At 39.3% G+C, this 21,052-nt stretch overlaps 1 protein-coding gene across 1 annotated transcript in view; it reads right to left on the reverse strand.

Moving 5' to 3' along the window:
- Positions 1-6,629: 6,629 nt before the first annotated feature.
- The window catches only part of RBL1 (RB transcriptional corepressor like 1), a gene marked incomplete at both ends in the record, with an annotated part of 74,157 nt that continues 59,734 nt past the window's right edge, over positions 6,630-21,052 (reverse strand). The window contains 4 exons of the mRNA XM_082669490.1: positions 6,630-7,072; positions 8,564-8,728; positions 10,924-11,072; positions 19,958-20,048. Coding sequence (XP_082525616.1) covers positions 6,902-7,072; positions 8,564-8,728; positions 10,924-11,072; positions 19,958-20,048 — 576 coding nt within the window. The remainder of the gene's footprint in view (positions 7,073-8,563; positions 8,729-10,923; positions 11,073-19,957; positions 20,049-21,052) is intronic.

A 21,052-nucleotide genomic window follows, 5' to 3' on the forward strand; every position in this document is an offset into this window, starting at 1 on the left:
ATTTACTGTACAGCACAGGGAACTATATTCAGTATCTTGTAATAAACTATAATTGATAAGAATCTGAAAAAAATATATGACTGAATCACTTTACTGTACACCTGGAACTAACACAGTATTCTAAGTTAACTATACTTTAATTAAAAAAAAGGGGGGGCTGTAATGTGGAGCAAATGGACCTCTTACACACTGCTGGTGGGAATGCAAAATGATCCACTTTGAAAAAAGACGTGTATATCTTACGAAGTTAAACACGTACTTACCATTTGGCCCAGCAGTGCAACTCATAAAGGAATAAAAGAGAAATAAAATTATATGTTCAAAGACTTGCATACATATGTTCATAACTATTAATAGCCTCAAACTGGAAACAACCCAAATGTCCATCAACTGGTAATGAGATAAAACAAATTGAGTATAACCAAGGTATGGAAAATTGCTCAGCAATAAAAAGAAATATTTATACATACCACATGAATGAATTTCGGAAACATTATACTAAGTGACAGAACTCAAATACAAAAGATTACATGCTGTGCATGCATATATTTACATGAAATTCTAGAAAAGGCAAACCTATGGTGACAAAAAGCAGACCAACAATTGCCTGGGTAAGTGGTAGGGAGGATATGCAGAGGGTGGGGAATATTAGAGGGAAAAAGAAAACTTTTTAAAGTGATAGAAATGTTCTATATACGCATACCTCAGAGATATTGCAGGTTCAGTTGTAGACCACTGTAATGAAGTGAGCCACACAAATTTTTTTGGCTTCCCAGTACATACAAAAGTCAGTTGTTTTTACACTATGCAGTAGTCTATTAAGTGTGCAATAGCATTGTCTAAAACAACAGTGTACATACTTTAATTAAAAAATACTTTCTTGCCAAAAAATGCTAGCCATCATCTAAGCCTTCAGTGAGCTGTAATCTTTTGCTGGTGGAGGGTCCTACCTTGATGTTCATGGCTGTGGACTGAGCAGGGTGGTGGTTGCTGAAGGTTGGGGTGGCTGTGGCGAGGTCTTTAAGACAACAGTAAAGTTTCCCACATCGATTGACTCCTCCTTTCACTTGAACACTTAGAGGCCATTTAGACTTATTACTTGGCCTATTTCAATATTGTTGTGTCTCAGGGAATAGGGAGGACTAACGAGAGGGAGAGAGACTGGGGAATGGCAGGTCAGTGGAGCAGTGAGAACACACACAACATTGCCATCTTATATGGGTGTGGCTCATGGCACCCCAAAACAATGATAATATCATACGTCAAAATCACTGATCACAGATTACCATAAATATAATAATGAAAAATTTGCAATATTGTGAGAATTACCAAAATGTGACAGAGACATGAAGTGAGCAAATACTGTTGGAAAAATGGCGCCAATAGACTTGCTTGATGCAGAGTTGCCACAAACCTTCAATTTGGTAAAAAAAACGCAGTATCTGTGAATCACAATAAGGCAAAGCACAATAAAACGAGGATTGTAGTGGTAGTTATACAATCATATATAATTATGATTATACAAACTATACACTTAGACTGGGTACATTTTATTCTATGTAAATTATACCTCAGTGAAGCTGGAAAAAATTCATCATAATATAAAACCTAAGATTTACACAATTTTCTTCATGTGAAAAAATAATAAAAATTAAAAAAAATTTGAACAGGTGACCTCTGGTTGGTGGGAATATAGTTTTTATTTTTTGCTTACATATATTGAATGTTATACAATGAATGCTATTTTCCATAATTAATCAATTATTTCTTGAAGTGATGATGACCTAACTGAAGTAAGTAAATAAGCCCAACTTGGTTTGGTGAGACAGCGTCAGGGTGGATGTTTGAACCTGGATCTCTATACTCTTGGCCATTATACAGGTACATTCCAAGCTTCCCAGATAAGAATAATAGCCTGGGATGCTTAACAAAACTGTTTGTATACTACACTTTTAAATCTGCATAGTTAATAAATCCTCAAAGGTGATTCTTACCACGGGGAAATTTGATGGAACCATTGCCTACATGCAGAATCTGAAACCTCAGGAACATTTTCTTTTATATTAAGGGTCTGTCATTGATGCCAAATAATCCCACATGTGTATTAGTTACCCCACCTGGAATCTATTAGCATTAATCTTTCCTGGAAAGTCATCTTCCTTATGAAGCTATCCCTAACTGGGACCCCATACCTGCCCAGAGTTGGGTGACCCTTGGTGGTTCCTTTTCTATCCCCGTTACCCGTACAGTAAAGCATATAGCTCTTCTTGCCCAGGTCTTTACTTAATTGGCACAACTGACACTGGGGCTGGATAAATTCTTTGCTGTGGGGGCTGTCCAGTGCACTGTAGGATGTTTAGCAGCATCTCTGGCTTCTACCCTTACACACCAGTAGCACCAACCTCCCATGCCCAGTTGTGACAACCAAAAATGCAAAAATGTCTCCAGTCATTGACACATGTCCCTGAAGGTGGCAAAATTAACCAAGTTAAGAACCATTAACTTGTCTCCCGTGTCAGTCTAAATAAACATCTTCTAATCAATCCTCTGCAGATTCCAGATTTCTAAAACTTGCAGTTCAAAGCATAGTCCTTAGCCCAGCAGCACTGGTGTTAGGTATAAGAGCTTGTTAGAAAAGCAATATCTCAGGCCCAACCCCAGGCTCTGCATTTTTAACAAGATTAACAATCCCTGGTGATTCCTATGCTCTTAAAGTTTGAGAAGAACTGCCAGAAAGTCTCTAACTTGCCTGAGGGTTAATATCACTTGGAACAGAGGTTAACAAAATTCCTAAGTAAGTCCTTCTCCTGGAGATTTCATTCCATTGGTCAAGGGTGGGGCCTAGGAGCCTGCATTGTTAAAATGTGTCTCAGGTATCCTTATCTTTGGGCAAGTTAAGGAACTGCCAAAATAAACATTAGGGAATTCCCCGGTGGTCCAGTGGTTAGGACTCGGTGCTTTCTCTGCTGGGCCTGGGTTCAGTCCCTGGTTGGGGAACTAAGATTCGGCACGCCGTGCAGCTTGGCCACAAAAATAAATAAATAAATAAATTCAGATTTTGTCATTATCCACATAAAATTAAAACCTCTGGGCTTCCCTGGTGGTGCAGTGGTTGAGAGTCTGCCTGCCGATGCAGGGGACGCGGGTTCGTGCCCCAGTCCGGGAAGATCCCACATGCCGCGGAGCGGCTGGGCCCGTGAGCCATGGCCGCTGGGCCTGTGCGTCCGGAGCCTGTGCTCCACAGCGTGAGAGGCCACGGTGGTGAGAGGCCCGCGTACCGCAAAAAACAAACAAACAGAAAACAAAACCTCCTCTGTGGCTCCCCATGACCTGGAGCAGTGGTTCTCAACCTTAGGTACTCACCTAGGGAGTACTTAAAAATCCTAATACTAGGTTGTTCCTCAAACCAATTAAATCAGAAATCTCTGGGGTAGAAACCCATTCACTGATGTGTGTTTTAAAACTCCCCAGTTGCAGCCAATGTTGAGAACCACTGGAAATGACCAAGCCTGAGCTCCTTAGCCTGGCTTAAAGCCCAACTAGAAAGGTCCCTTTCTAGCTCTGCTTTGCACTGCACTTTTATATATGTACACTTTACTCCCGCCTCACTAAACTATCTGAAATTCCTACACCTATAGTACTTTCAAGTCTCTGGGACTTTCTACTGGTTATGCTGTCTTCTACTGCCCTGGCAAAGAGTTATTCATCCCTAACGACTAAATTACCACTTAGCCCCCACTTTAGAGTTAATCAATTAGTTAATTAATTAATTAAGGCTGTGCCGCACAGCACACGGGATCTTAGTTCCCCGACCAGGGATCGAACCTGTGCCCCCTGCGGTGGAAGTGTGGAGTCGGAACCACTGGACCACCAGGGAATTCCCTAGAGTGATTTTAGATTTCCCTGACAAACTCATTCAGGCAGAGTGAATCATTCCCTTCTCTGTGCTAACACCATCCGTCTTTGTGTAGACTTGTATTACTATATTTACCCCAGTATATTAATAGGCTACAAATATTATATCTTGAGGACAGGAACTATGCCTGGTTCACCTTTATATCCCCTAGCAAAGGGCCAGGCATACAGTAAACAGCCAATAATATCTGTTGACTTAGTGAAAGTACTGTAAGCAACAAAATAAAAACAAGCAGGATATTACCTTCTTTAAAAAAATTTTTTTTTGATTTAACATAATCTAACTACATAAAAATCTTAATTAGAAAAGAACTTTTGTTGGGAGGGAGACGCAAGAGGGAGGAGATATGGGGATATATGTATACGTATAGCTGATTCACTTTGTTATACAGCAGAAACTAACACACCATTGTAAAGCAATTATACTCCAATAAAGATGTTAAAAAAAACCAAAAAACTTTTAAGCTGTGATCCTCAAACGAAGAAATACACCTGAAAGCACTCCTAAGAGAGAAGCCTTTTCCTTGATTCAGAATCATAATTTGGTCCATTCCAAGGCTTTGAAATAATTGTTTTTTTTTTTTTTTTTTTGATATGCAGGCCTCTCACTGTTGTGGCCTCTCCCGTTGCAGAGCACAGGCTCCGGATGCGCAGGCTCAGCGGCCATGGCTCACAGGCCCAGCCGCTCCGCGGCATGTGGGATCTTCCTGGACCGGGGCACGAACCCGTGTCCCCTGCATCAGCAGGTGGACTCTCAACCACTGAGCCACCAGGGAAGCCCTAATTCTGTTTTTTTATATGTGTCTATGGCACTTTTTCAATTTAGGTGAAATTTACCTAACATAAAATTAACTATTTTAAAGTGTAAAATTTAGTGTCATTTAATAAATTTACAATGTTATACAATCACCACCTATATCAAGTTCCAAAATTATTTTCATCACCTCAAAAGAAAACCCTATACTCATCAAGCAGTCATTCACTCCCCATTCTCTTCCTAGCTCCTAGAAAGCACCAGGAACATTAACTTTTAAGTTACACTAAGATATTTAAAAGATATAAAGCAGATAGTTAAAGAGATACAGATTCTAGATGGTTGCACAATTGCATCTCATCACACAGAAGAGCTCAAGTGTAGTTTTTTCAATAATCTCAAAAAACTCCAGTATTTTATTAACCATTTTATGTACATTGATATTCAGTCTTGAAAACTGATAAAAACATGTCCAGAGTTTCTTATAAAGACAACGTACAAATGCTCATTTACATTCTGCACATTAATAACGATGATGAAAATGACACAGTATTCATAGCTACATAAAAATATATACAAGGATTCAAACAGACGATGTTATTTGGCTTATAACATGTGTAGATACTACACAAAAAAATGAGGATGTAATTTTCAGAAAAGTAAAATGTGACCAAAATTACTTTTCGTCTTAAAATTTAAAAATAAAATTCCTAACAATCGTAATTACTAGTTCATACTCAAATCTCAGACTAATTCAAATTAGCCACGGTTAGACATAGGTTAAGTTAAATATATATATATATATTTTTTTGCGGTACGCGGGCCTCTCACTGTTGCGGCCTCTGCCGTTGCGGAGCACAGGCTCCAGACACGCAGCCTCAGCGGCCATGGCTCATGGGTCCAGCCGCTCCGCAGCATGTGGGATCTTCCTGGACCGGGGCATGAACCCGTGTCCCCTGCATCGGCAGGCGGACTCTCAACCACTGCGCCACCAGGGAAGCCCCGGTTAAGTTAAATACTTGTTAAATATTTTGCATTTAAAAAAATAAGGTCTGTGGTTTAAAAAACATACATTTGATAAGATTTTCTCAAAATTAATTAAGAATGGCTTATCCATGTCCTTCCAGATTCTGGAAACTCACTAGAAAAAGTGAATACCGAACAGCTGACTCTTTGGAAAGTTGCACCCCAAGCCCCGGAAAACACCCTTAAGGGGCCCAGTGATCAAATCCTAATGGGAAACTCATAATGCACCGATGATACTGAGAACAAAGAGGGGGAAGTAATATGGCATGAGGTGACATTAATGTGGTTTTGAAAAAGGTTTCAACTATTCTTAGGGAATCAATTATACATTGAGAATGACCAATCTCATGATAACCTCAAAAACAGTATCTCACATATTATCATGGTGCTACCTCACTAGTAGGAATATGGTTTCTAACAACTCTTTTCTGTATTTTACTCTACTGGCTTGAGAAGCAGCTTCCTATTTTGAGAATTATATGACATAATATAATCATACATAACTAAGTTAATGGTTTGGAAAACAAAATGATAGTAGTTTTAAAAAGGAGCAAGTATCTCTTTTATCAGGTTGTGACACCAGGCTAAGAGGGCTTAGGGCTGGAAAGCAAGGAGTGGGGGTAGTGCAGGGGTTCAGGTACAAATCTGCTTCTGCTCAAGGAGAGGAAGGGCACGAGAAGTGTCTGGACAACCCACAATGGTCTTGGCACCTGGATGTGGAGCTACCACACTGGGTCAGAGACAGGCTGGGCATCATCCTCTGGCCCAGATGCCATGGAACCCAACCCCTACTTAATACTAAATTAGGAACACAAACCCCTCAAACGACACTTACCAAAAACAGATTATTCACCCTCATATTACAAAGCCCAGAAGAATAAGACATTTAATTATTTTAAAAAGTGAGCCAAAAAATTATGAGGTTTCTCCTTACTTCACCTGAAAAACCCAGGGAACAAATATTTTAACAATTCTATGACTATTAATATGTTTAAAAGGCACTTAAAACATTCCTTTACAATCCAACTCAAAATACATCTGTCAACTACATTTTGGATAAATGTAAAAAAAACCCAACTTTGGTGTAACTTTTTTTTGTAACTCAGTGATATTTACTACCTACAGGGCTGAATGTTTTGAAAGATAGAGCCCCAACTTTCTGCAAAACAACTTGAAAGTGCTTTTATCATAGAAATGGGAAGGGCACTAATGATTTGCTCTTTCACTGACAACATCCTGTAGTCGTTTAAGTAAAACGTCATCATTTTCTTGACAGAGGCGTTTGGCAGGTGATTCTGCATCACCATCGATGGCTATTGCTCGCTTCTTGGTTCTCTGCTCACCTTGCCTTATCATGTTGTTGATATCTTTCAAACTCTGTGCAAAAATAGAGGACATGTGTGAGTAAAAGGGGAAAAGGGAGAAACAGCAGCCAAGAACTAAGCTAACTGCTTTTTCCTGCCCTTTATCCTCTATCCAAAGCTGAACACTGGGGTAGAGATTATTTTTTGAATCTAGGCCAACCTAATAAGGGTGATTAGAACTAATCTTTTCAGGTGATTTTAAAAATTGGATTTACCTTATAGCAGTAGTTTTCAAAATGTGGACATGAGACCAGAAGCAGCAGAAGCATTTGGAAACTTATCAGGAATGCAATTTCTCAAGCCTCGCCCTACCCCTACTGAATCAGACATTCTGGGGGTTGGGCCCAGCAATCTATAGTTTATCAAGCCTTCCAGGTGATTCTGATACTCCCTAAAGTTTGAGATCCTCCTCCTGAAGCAGTGCTTTTCAAACTTTAATGTGCTTACTAATCGTCTGGGGAATCTTGTTACTATGCAGATTCAAATTCAGTTGGGCTGGTGTAAGCCTGAGAGTCTGCGTTTCTAACAGGCTCCCAGGTGATGCTGATGTTGCTGGTCTGTAAGGCAGCCTTAGAGAAGTTGCTCCTGAAAGCTGTGCATCACAACAGTCTAGGAGACCTGCCTGCCAGAGCTCTGTGATACAGGAAGTCTATGGGACAGGTATCTGTGTTCAACAAGCTCCCCAGATTCTGACCTATGACTGTGAAATCACTGCCTTACAATTCAATTGGTCCCATTTCTGATTTTATGCAAGAATTTCTTCTAAAAGTCCTCATATAAAATCAACTTCTATAAAGAAGAAATGCAAGCCTGTGCAGTATATCTCAGTCAACTTTGTTTGCTAAGCATAGCAGGAACTTAATAGATGTCTGTGGAACTAAATGAGAAACTAATGAGTTAAGGAGCTGCCATGTATTTGGACTGAGTTACAATCTGTCCCACTACAGTTTCTTCCAGTTAGTAGTGATTCTGGCTTCTGGAGACATACTGAGTGTATCTACTTGATAGCCCTTGAATTATCTGAAAACAGCAATCATGTCCCTATCACATCTTCATCATTGTATGGGAATAAAGATGGAGATAACCATAGAGCTGTCTGTGTAAGTAAGAAGAGGCCTCTGTTTTCAGACCTTTCACTATCCTGGTTGCCATCCACCAAATGAACTTTCACTTCTAAGGCCTTCCTTTACACATAGTGTTCCCCATGTCTGACCACTTGCAGGTGTTGCCTTACTGGTCCTTCTCAAGATCGTGCTTGAGCAGGGACACACTGGGCTCTTGGACTGAACTCCCCCGATACCACATCAATCGTAAAGGATTAAACTACCTCAACTGAATACACTGCTCTTGATCACAGGAAACTTGCCATAGTAATGGTTCATATTTATTAGCAGTAACTTTGCAAAAAAAGGGGTAAGATTAAAGATTACTAATTGGAAATCTGAAATCCAGTATTTAACACATGTACACCATTGTTTTGGAGTAAAGTTTGTGTGCAACTTACCTTAGAAGGGCTGCCATTGAACTTATAGAGCAGAGCACTCCTTGTTGTAAGGCCTGACCCATTTTTGTGTGGGGACACATAAATGGAGTGCTGCTGGGAAATGCGGCGCGGAGAGCCTGGCTGTTGCTTAATATGTGGAAAAGGAGAGAGTGGTGGAGCTTCCATCTGAAATAATACAAAAGTAAAGTTTTTATAAGATAAAAGGTTTTCTTTCTTTTTTTGAATCCCACCATTTTTATTCTGCACTATCCACCCTGTCCCACCCCAGCCCCAAGCCAGGTGAAGGGTCAACATGGAACTTTTTTTTCTTTGCCATGTTTTTATTTTTAAAAAATATATATATATTTATTTATTTTTGGCTGCATTGGGTCTTCGTTGCTGCATGTGGGCTTTTCTCTAGCTGTGGTGAGAGGGGGCTACTCTTCATTGTGGTGCATGGACTTCTCACTGCGGTGGCTTCTCTTGTTGCGGAGCATGGGCTCTAGGCACATGGGCTTCAGTAGTTGTGGCTTGTGGGCTCTAGAGCGCAGGCTCAGTAGTTGTGGCACGCGGGCTTAGTTGCTCCGCGGCATGTGGGATCTTCCTGGACCAGGGCTCGAACTTGTGTTTCCTACATTGGCAGGCGGATTCTTAACCACTGCACTGAAGTGAAAGTTCATTTGGTGGAAGCCCTGGTTTTATTCTTTTTTTATTTTTTATTTTTTTTTGCAGTACGCGGGCCTCTCACTGTTGTGGTCTCTCCCATTGCGGAGCACAGGCTCCGGATGCGCAGGCTCAGCGGCCATGGCTCACAGGCCCAGCCGCTCCGCGGCATGTGGGATCTTCCCGAACCGGGGCACGAACCCGTGTCCCCTGCATTGGCAGGCGGACTCTCAACCACTGTGCCACCAGGGAAGCCCATGTTTTTATTCTTATTGCTATCTCCTAGTTAGGAGTCAGTTATACTGTAAGAGGTTATTTATGGCTGAAGAAAATCAAAAAATGGTTCATTAACCCTTGTTTTTCAACAATTACTAATAGATAAACTAAAATTTATTTTCCTGGATCTTTCAGGAAATTCTGAAGAATTCTGAGCAAGACACCAGAAGCAGTAAGCCAGGAGCATAGGAACCTTATGTCAATGCTCAGAAAGTGGAGCAAAGAGTAATCTATGTCCTAACACTTGCAATAAGAATCTCTCTCCACACGCACATACCCACAACCAAATTAGTAGCACAGAAAATAAAAGAGAGGCAGAGCATTCTGTGGGCCAGCAGGATGAGCCCAATATGGAACAAATCTCTTAATGAAATGGTTAAGACTTTATACTGAAATGCAAAAGATTTAAAGTGAGAAGGGACTCACTTTTAATAATCTATACAATGTTTCTATTCCAAGAATGGAGATGACTCCTTAATTAATATTTCATTCAGCATCTTCACTTGAAGCTAGGAAAACTAGTTTTGTTTTTGTTTTTTTTTTGCAGTACGCGGGCCTCTCACTGCTGTGGCCTCTCTCGTTGCGGAGCACAGCCTCCGGACGCGCAGGCTCAGCGGCCATGGCTCACGGGCCCAGCCGCTCCGTGGCACGTGGGATCTTCCCGGACCAGGGCACGAACCCGTGTCCCCTGCATTGGCAGGCGGACTCTCAACCACTGCGCCACCAGGGAAGCCCTAGTTTTGTTTTTTAATTGGCTGATAATAGATATATTCACAGTATAGCACATGGTGCGGGTGGTGGAACTGAGGGAACAGATTGAGTAGTCATGGCTTCTGAGGATAATCATAGACCATATTCCTTGAAAGGGACAAAGACAGAAATATAGAGAGATACATAGACACATATATGGCTACTGCCTGGATGCAGCTTCTACTAGATTCCTCTTTCTTATAACTGAAGTCTGGTCTCCTGTGAACCAACTTCAGCTTATACACTGATAATACTTTGAAAGGCCTGCTGGTACTGTCAAATCTAGAGTCTGAATAAAAATTTCTTAGTGTTGCTTCTATTATTGATTCAAGCCTATTTATTTCCTTTTCTTTTTATCTTGAGAAAAACACTTATCTCAGAGATATAACAATAGGAATCAAAAACAAAGGAAAAAACCACCAGAACTGTTTTCATTTTTCCATGTTCCCATCTAGTCCTTGCCCATATGCATTCATAATTTCTAACAACATAATCACAGTGTGGATAAAATTTCCATGATTTCCTCTGGTCTCTGTTGTATCACAGCCTTAATCACTCTAATTACTACTATGTTTTCTCCTATAAAATGTATCAGTAAGGTTTTAGCTTTGAAACACTTACTAGCAAAATAAACTCATAGTAATCCAATTATGAGTACAGATGTTAATAAAGTAGTAAAATATAAAACATACCACATGGTCCTGATTTGACAAGTCGTATTTCAATGCAAATGACTTCACTCTTCCTACATATATTGTATTGTAAAATTTGATAAGATCACCTCTTTCCTCTTTCACTGGTCCACTGGAACAGTCAGGTGTTTTTGTAGCATCTTCCAAATCTGTTAAAAGAATTCAGTGTTGTACAATGTAATATTACTCAGCCATAAAAAGGAATGAAACCAAGTCATTTGTAGTGAAGTGGATGGACCTAGAGTCTGTCATACAGAATGAAGTAAGTCAGAAAGAGAAAAACAAATACTGTATATTAACGTATATATATGGAATCTAGAAAAATGGTACTGATGAACCTCGTGGCAGGGCAGGAATAAAGATGCAGATGTAGAGAACAGACTTGAGGACACAGTGGGGGAAGGGGAGGCTGGGACGAAGTGAGGGTAGCATTGACATATATACACTACTAAGTGTAAATTAGATAGCTGCATATAGCACAGGGAGATCAGCTCGGTGCTTTGTGATGACCTAGAAGGGTGGGGTGGGGAGGGTGGAGGGAGGCTCATGAGGGAGGGGATATGTGTATACATACAGCTGATTCACTTTGTTGTACAGTAGAAACTAACACAACATTGTAAAGCAATTATAGTCCAACAAAGATGTAAAAAAAAAAAAAAAAAAAGAATTCAGTGTTGTGATAGGTGTACCTTAATCTATAAGTTGGCGATTTGAATCACAACTCTCTCTACAATATAAAAGGAAAAAAAACCAAATAAACCCACATCTTTATGTAAGACAATTAATATTTTTAGAAAAGGTTCAGAAATCCATCTATATTATGGATAAATTAGATTGGAATCATAGAAATGCAAACACGTAAACTTAAGCTGGTACTCTATTCTCTAGATATCACTTCAGCAAGAATGTTTTCACAACCCTACCTTTTGAGCTCACTGTCACCGGTGGCTCTTAGAGGGGCACCAGCCCTGGGTTGAAGTTTACCTAAACTGAGCTTCAGAGTATGGGTAGCAGTGGCAAACCCTGAGTTTCAGATAACAAAAGCCTGCAGATATTCATACTGACTCTTTGAAAAAGGTGGAAAGACTCTAAAAGGTAAAGTGTATCCTCATAGTTTAAGGAAGAAGCAAGGTGAACTGCTTATGTTTATTTTTCTGCAAATACATGGCAGGTGACAGGTGTTCAAAAAGTCTTATTTTCCCACGCATAACAGGAACCTTAGTGCTGTCTATAACTGGCGTCCTCAGTTGTAAAATGATAGCTTGCCCCAAGGTGCTTTCCTGTTTATTACTGTAATTCTGGAGTAGCTTGTGACACCAGGCAGAACTTTATCCTCTTCTTTTTTGGGAAAGAGTATTACAAACCATCTTCTCCTTGTACCTACAAGAATCATCTATGCACAGGAGCTAAGAAAACTACCAGCAATTAAAAAGAATTCAACATGTGAAAAAACTTTCTCATTTTCAATTCTGAAAACATGGGTAGAAACATGCTTCCACCTTTGGAAAACCAGAAAAACTCAAACATGGTCCAAGGGCCAGGCAGCCACAGGGAACCTCCATAGGGATCTCCATTTGGATGTCTTTTTTACTCTTGCTATTTTTGCAGCATCTTAATAGGGCAGAAAAAAGCTATGTGATCAAATAAGTTGAAAAAATGTTGCATAGTAGTATATCCTCCTCTTAGGAATTCAGAATACATGTTAGTATATTAAAGGTTCTGAGAACTTTTGCAATTAGAAAAAAACACATGTTCACTTTAATTCCATACTTCTCAAATTTTCTACGTACAGTCGCTCTTCCCCATAACAGTTACTACCATCCTGGGGGACACTGTCCCAAGGCAGTAAACAATGGCTTAATAACAGCTGTTGTAGGTTATTCTTGTTATACAGATGAATTAAAATTATTATATGTCCTCCTTGGATTAGAAATTTCTGGAGGCAGTTACTTCTTCATGTTTCTGTGTTATTCCATTTCCAGTTGTTAATAGTTACATAAGGTAAGGAGCTATACTTAATTTGAAGGAACCAAACATTTAAAACTCTCTGGGACCTTGGATTCTAACTAAACATGATTTTATTTAGCTATTTTTCATTTAGCTGTTTAGTATTTTTTCATTTCAAAACAGAAAACAAGATGTCAGTTGTCCTTTAAGCAGGAAAAAGATCTCTACCTTCCCACCTCTTTAAGGACTTTAGCACTCAGAAATCAAAGCCTCAGTAGGCCGGTGACCATCTTATCACATATACATTAGGAGATGGAACTTATGAAAGACTGGGAAAGAGAATGAGATCTCCCTGCCTGGTGCTATAATTGTTTCAAATCTGTTTCCCCTCAGAGGGCAGGAGGGACCTCTGCCTAACATAATTTGAGGCACATGGTATACATTTGATATACTTCATGAAACGAACCAATGAACTATTATGGTTTCATAATTTTCCCTACTGTTCCCATGAATAAGAGGAATGTCTTTTTTGGATTATCATACAACACTGTCAAGCAATTAAAATGTGGTTTTATATAAACTACCAGTGAATGAGACTAGCCCTTAGAAAAAAGGAGATATTATCTGCAGAGCTCCAGAGAGACATGCTGAAATTTTTAGCCTGGATCTCTGGCTTCAGAATTTTCCAAGGATCTGAAGTGAAAGTGGGAAGGGAGAAGGCAAATTACCCCAGGGCTGCAGGTGGCCAACAACTGCAACCATAATACATGCTTAATTTTATATCCCAGGACAATATAAATGCATTCAGGGGAAAAGACATTGAGGGCACCGTAGATACCCATTTCTCAGGGGAACTGGTTTTAGAGGATGGGCACGCCCAAATTGTTTGGGATGCACAAATTAATGAAACCCCTATCCATCACCCCCAGAGGAGCTGCTCAAGTGACTGATGCTGGTTTCTTTGTATACTGTCATTAGGCTTCAGTCTGAGAAGAGGCATAAATAGTGATTCTTACCACTTAAAAATGGAGAAAGTAAAGAAGAAAAATTATTTTAAGATGAAAGTAAGAAAGAAGATCACAATTTATTTATAAATTCAAGGGTCAGGTTGAGATATGATGGGCTTGATCAGCACAGCAGCACTCCCCTGGAGTAAGCATTTAGTATTTATTTTATATTTCTCCTACCACGTCCTTCCTTACCGTTTTTGCTCCTCACCGTTAACAGTGTGCAGTAAATATTTCAGACTGGCTTTCGGATTGAGAGGGCAGTGCCATTTAGCTCCAGTTATGCAAGAGCCACTGACCACACACCAATTCAAAACTACTACAGTGGTTTTAGACCATTTTGGCAGTTTCTCATGAGCTCTAAAGGGCATCATTATAATCTAAAACCAAGTAAATCTTGTTTAGATTAAACAGTCTAGAAAGAAAATGTGCTCCATCCGTATCTTGGTTGTCTATCTGGTGACTATAAAATAGTTTTAATGTGAATAAAGTCACTTAATTATCAATTTGCAGGTATCAATGTTATACATTTCACATGGAAACAGAATTTTTGTCCCTTGAGAGGATTTGCTTTAACTGTTTTTGTGTGTGTGACCTAGTTTTCAACATTTAAAGGATTTTATGTAAGGAATATAGCCTTAGAAAAATTAGCTTAAAAAAAAAGACATTTAAAGAGCCATATACTCATGAATAAAATACAATAAATTTTATATTGCTTATAAACAAAATAATAAATAATAACTACTACTTACTGAGGCCTTACTATGAGCAGGCCTTGTATTAAACACCACACACATGCATCATTTTTTTTTTAATTCTGAAAACAAGCCTCTGAGGAAGTACTGTAAAGTTTTCAATTTACTATCATACACTTGGGCATTATGTTTGTGTTACTTAATTAAGCTATAATCTGGGTCTCTCAAATGTTCTAATCAAGAATGCCAGTCTGGGGACTTCCCTGGTGGTCCAGGGGTTAAGACTCCGTGCTCCTGATGCAGGGGGCCTGGGTTTGATCCCTGGTCAGGGAACTAGATGCCCCATGCCACAACTAAAAAAGATTCCACATGCTGCAATGAAGATCCTGCGTGCCGAAACTAAGACCCAGCGTGGCCAAGTAAATAAATAAATATTAAAAAAAAAAAAAGAATGCCAGTCTGGGGTGCTCTGCTAATATGATAATGAATGCACAGTCCATGAGTATCCAGCTAGTGTTTTAATCAGGTAGCTCATTCTCCACAGGTGGCTACTATAGGGCTTCTGTTAGGCATATCTCCATCAATGACCAATGCTCAACATCACTAATTATTAGAGAAATGCAAATCAAAACTACAATGAGGTATCACCTTACATGGGTCAGAATGGCCATCATCAAAATATCTACAAACAGGGTTTCCCTGGTGGCACAGTGGTTAAGAATCTGCCTGCCAATGCAGGGAACAAGGGTTCGAGCCCTAGTCCAGGAAGATCCCACATGCCGCGGAGCAACTAAGCCCGTGTGCCACACCTACTGAGCCTGCGCTCTGGAGCCTGTGAGCCACAACTACTGAGTCCATGCACCTAGAGGCCATGCTATGCAACAACAGAAGCCACCGCAATGAGAAGCCCACGCACCGCAACGAAGAGTAGCCTCCGCTCACCTCAACTAGGGAAAGCCCATGCACAGCAACAAAGACCCAATGCAGCCAAAAATAAAATAAAATAAACAAAAAACAAAAAAACCCCCACAATTCACTTAAAAAAATCTACAAACAATAAATGCTGGAGAGGGTGTGGAGAAAAGGGAACTCTCTTGCACTGTTGGTGGGAATGTAAATTGGTACAGCCACTATGGAGAACAGTATGGAGGTTCCTTAAAAAACTAAAAATAGAACTACCATATGACCCAACAACCCCACTACTGGGCATATACCCAGAGAAAACCATAATTCAAAAAGACACAGGCACCCCAATGTTCACTGCAGCACTATTTACAATAGCCAGGACATGGAAGTAACCTAAATGTCCATCAACAGAGGAATGGATAAAGAAGATGTGGTACATATATCCAATAGTATATTACTCAGCCATAAAAAGGAATGAAAGTGGGTCTTATGTAGAGACGTGGATGGACCTAGAGACTGTCATACAGAGTGAAGTAAGTCAGAAAGAGAAAAACAAATATCGTATATTAATGTATGTATGTGGGATCTAGAAAAATGGTATAGATAATCTTATTTGCAAAGCAGCAAGAGACACAGATGTACATAACAAGTGTATGGATACCAAAGGGGAAAGGGGGGTGGGTAGGATGAATTGGGAGATTGGGATTGACATATATAAACTACTGATACTATGTATAAAATAGATAACTAATGAGAATCTACTGTATAGCTCAGGGAACTCTACTCAATGCTCTACTGTGACCTAAATGGGAAGGAAATCCAAAAAAGAGGAGATATATGTATACACATAGCTGATTCACTTTGCTGTACAGTAGAAACTAACAAAACACTGTAAAGCAACTATACTCCAATAAAAATTAATTAAAAAAAATAAAATTGCATTAAAAAAAAACTTAGGAATAAACCTCACCAAGGAGGTGAAAGACTTACATGCTGAGAACTACAAAACATTCATAAAGGAAACTGAAGATGATTCAAAGAAATGAAAAGATATCCCATGCTCTTGTTTTTTTTTTTTTTTTTCATGCTCTTGGATTGGAAGATTTAATATGGTTAAAATGACATGGTACCCAAAGCAAATATTACATCTATAGATGTAATATGATCCCTATCAAATAACCCATGAATTTTCCACAGAACTAGAACAAATAATCCTAAAATTTATATGGAACCATAAAAGACCCAGAATTGTCACAGCAATCCTGAGGAAAAAGAACAAAGCAGGAGGCATAACCCTCCCAGACTTCAGACAATACTACAAAGCTACAGTAATCAAAACAGCATGGTACTGGCACAAAAACAGACATATGGATCAATGGAACAGAACAGAGAGCCCAGAAGTAAACCCACACACCTATGATCAATTAATCTTCAACAAAGGAGGTAAGAATATACAATGGGGAAAAGACAGTCTCTTCAGCCAGTGGTATTGGGAAAGCTGGACAGCCGCATGCAAACCAATGAAGTTAGAACACACCCTCACAGCATACACAGAAAAACCCCTCAAAATGGCTTAAACACTTAAATTTAGGACATGACACCATAAAGCTCCTAGAGGAGAACATAAGCAAAACATTCTCTGACATAAATCATACCAATGTTTTTTAAGGTCAGTCTCCCAAGGCAACAGAAATAAAAGCAAAAATAAACAAAGGGGACTTAATTAAACTTATAAGCTTTTGCACAGCAAGGGAAACATAAACAAAAAGACAATGTATGGGGAATTCCCTGGCAGTCCAGTGGTTAGGACTCTGCGCTTCCACTGCAGGGGGCACGGGTTCGATCCCTGGTTGGGGAACTAAGACCCTGCAAGCCACGCAGCGCAGCCAAAAAAAAAAAAAAAAGTCTACAAATAAAAATGCTGGAGGGGGTATGAAGAAAAGGGAACCCTCCTACACTGCTTGTGGGACTGTAAACTGCTGCAGCCACTATGGAAAACAGTATGGCAGTTCCACAAAAAACTAAAAATAGAGTTGCCATATGATCCAGCAATCCCACCCCTGGGCACATATCCAGACAAAACTATAATTTGAAAAGATACATGCACTCATATGTTCATTTACAATAGCCAAGACATGGAAACAACCTAAATATCCATCGACAGATGAATGGATAAAGAAGATGTGGTATACAGACACAATGGATTATTACTCAGCCACAAAAAAGAATGAAATAATGCCATTTGCAGCAACATGGATGGACCTACAGATTATCATACTAGCAAAGTAAGTCAGAAAGAGAAAGACAAATACCATATGATATCACTTACATGTGGAATCTAAAATATGACAGAAATGAACATATCTACAAAACAGAAACAGACTCACAGATGTATAGAACAGATTTGTGGTTGCCAAGTGGGGGTGGGGGAGGGAAGGATCGGGAGTAGAATTAGCAGATGCCAAACTATTATATGTAGGATGGATAAATAACAAAGTCAGATGCAAACTACTGTATGTAGGATGGATAAATAACAAAGTCCTACTGTGTAGCACAGGGAAATATATTCAATATCCTATGATAAACCATAATGGAAAAAAATATGAAAAAGAATATACATATGTATTAAAAATAAAAAAGATTGATTAACATATTTGAGACACTACCCGCAACAGCATGATAGTCATGAGAGATCCAGTGAGGTTTGTGGGGCTTTACTATTATGAATGATGCCCAGGCCTGAACTCTGACGCATGTTGTTTGCTTGATCTTGGCTTTAAGTTTAACAGAATCCTGCTCTGGAATCTTGGCATCTACTTTGAGTGAACCTTTTATGTGAGGAGGTGGTTGGTCAGGTGGCATAGGATGCATAAACTGTGTGTTTTTTTAAATAGTAATTATTTTATTCCTAATTATGAATTTGTTTATAGAACCAGAACTCTTCTTCCCAAGGTGGTGTTCTTTGGTGTGTCCAAGTCTAGGTCATAGCATCTAGCCACAGCTCCAGGCACTGGAACTTGTCTTATCTGAACACAGACTTGCGAGACTGTATCCTCCTCAAATAACTTTGTCCCTTTTTTGGTGCCGGAATTCCTCAGTCTATTATCACTGGATACTCTCCCTGCTCTGTGCCATCACCACTGGACAGGATCTTAAGAATGGTTTTTTGTTTGCCTGCTAATAAATATCTAGTTAATAAATGTATATAAAACAGAACTGGACCTGAAACCTTTATGTTGTAGAGAGGGTAGCTAACCTTCAGTTACCTCAAGCTTTATCATCAAACTTAACAAATTCTGTCTTGAACTTCACTGCTCCTTGTATCCCAAACACTCGCTAGCAGTTACTTTGTTTCTCATAGAACACACAGTTTCCCAGCTAACCTGATGCCTGGTTTTGCAAGGACAGAAAAACCACCCAGGACAGGTGAGCAACATGTATAACAAAAATAGGTAGGTTATTTTTTTGTATTTTGTCAGGTTTACTTCCTAATGTACTTCTTCTCATTGCCTTGAAAAGGCTCAGGGATAATTTATCTATGTAAAAAGAACTGAGTTTGGCCTGTGTAACCTTAGATGGGATCAGATCCTAGGACATTATTATTCAAGAATTTTTTGTTAAGATCTTAAAAGTTCAGATCCCAGTAGACACCATAATTATCATGGATATTTGGGTAATTAAAAAAAAATGTCTTTGACCCAGTCAATTTTTTTTTTTTTTTTTTTTTTTTTTTGACCCAGTCAATTTTCTCTAAGAATTTACCCTAAGGATGTGGACCAAAGATCAACCTACAATGATGTTCCTTGCAAAACTGTGTATAATTGGAAACAACCTAAAAGTCCCACACTGTGAAATTAAATAAATTACAGTACTTATATACACATGTACACATATATATACATTAAGTGATAGAAAGTGAGACAAGGAAAAGGAGACAGATGAGACAAGGAAAAGAGATGGGCTGAAAAGGCATTTTTACAACTTATCAACATATGAATACTGAATATTTGATTCTTCTTTCTTTCAAAAAAATTACTAGTGCCTGAAGTCTTAGCATGATGGTAGTAACAAGGTGGCGACCTTGCTTTTGCTGATGGTGGCAGAATACCTATACACTTATTAATGAACAGGACATTTCCTTAATGTTCTCCACAGGCAAATCACTGACAGCTATCTTACTTTCCCTGTCATTCAGATTTAGTTTTGAATTTTATTGTCTTTTATGAGTTTTTATTAATGTGTATAAGTATACTAGAAAACTTCTAAAACACAGTTAACATGCGATAAATTAATGGTTTCAATACACAACTTCTGTGGAGGGAGGTACCTGACCCATATTTATCTCAAAGTCATTTGCTTCTTTCCAACACATATGCATTATCCACCCCACCTACACAATTAACTCCAGGACATCCACTGTATTATATACAATGTAACCAACAGTGTACTACATATAGAATCTTAAATTGGGCAACTTACCACAATCTGTCATTTCAAAATCACCATTTAGGTTTTTATTGTATGTCACAACTTCTCTTGGAATACTTTTCAACAGTACACTTCTGTAAACCTATATAGATCAGAGGGGACAAAAAGGACTGCTGAGTCACAAAGAGGCACAGGTTAAGCAAAACCAAAATAAGAACAAGATATCAAGCCAATTAAAAAGTATTTGTCTGTACGGGTGATAATCAAGGGCAAGATGTTAGTAGCCCTTGGTAAATGCAGATTACGGCAAACATCTTAGAAGAGGGGATACTGAAGCAGAGCTTACCACCTGAAATATAACCACTGCAGAAGGTTACAAAATAGAAGAATTAAGTAAGGAGCAACTAAACACTGATGAGAAGATTTTGCCAAATAAAAGCAACTTAAAAGATATGAACCTATTCCTTCTTCTTTTTAATTTCTTACATGAGACTCATTTGATCTCACTGGGGCTTGTTTTCCTGCTCCCATCCCACACCCATCTCCTTTCACATGGCCACATGAAAATCTGTTCCCCTCTCTGCCCCTAAACTGTTTTTAACCTCCAAGGTAGCTGAAAGGAATGATCCATTCCCCCTCATCCTATGGATATCGGTATTGAGAGAATATTTAGGAAGCTGTGGCTTAAACCATTTTTGACCCACATTAACTTAATGATCTTAAGGGATACTCTGAACCTCTCTAAGTTCTGTTCCTAAGGGATTTTTCTGAAGAGGCCTGGAAACCAGGCCTCTTCCACCCTGTCACAGGGTGTAAGAAATGCCTATACTTGGCTCTTCTAATATCTCTATATTGCTAGCACTGTATCTGGGGCTTAAGTAAAGAAGTGAAACTATCTGTGGGGCTCTGATAGAAGGGGGTATGGCTACTGGTACTGGGGCCAGGGATATCTGAGCTACCACATCTCTCTTTTTGTCTAAGGTGGCAGATCACTGGGCCAGAGAAGAGGCCATTATGCTCCTTTAGAGCAGAGCAATCAGGTTCTTGAATGACCAAGGCCTTAAGGTAACCTAATCCTGTGTTCTTCAGCTACAATAATAACAATAATATAGAGCTAACAGTTATTAAATGCTTACTATGTGCCAG

This window comes from Grampus griseus (genome assembly GCF_964374135.1).
Source record: "Grampus griseus genome assembly, chromosome: 14".
Taxonomy (NCBI): domain Eukaryota; kingdom Metazoa; phylum Chordata; class Mammalia; order Artiodactyla; family Delphinidae; genus Grampus; species Grampus griseus.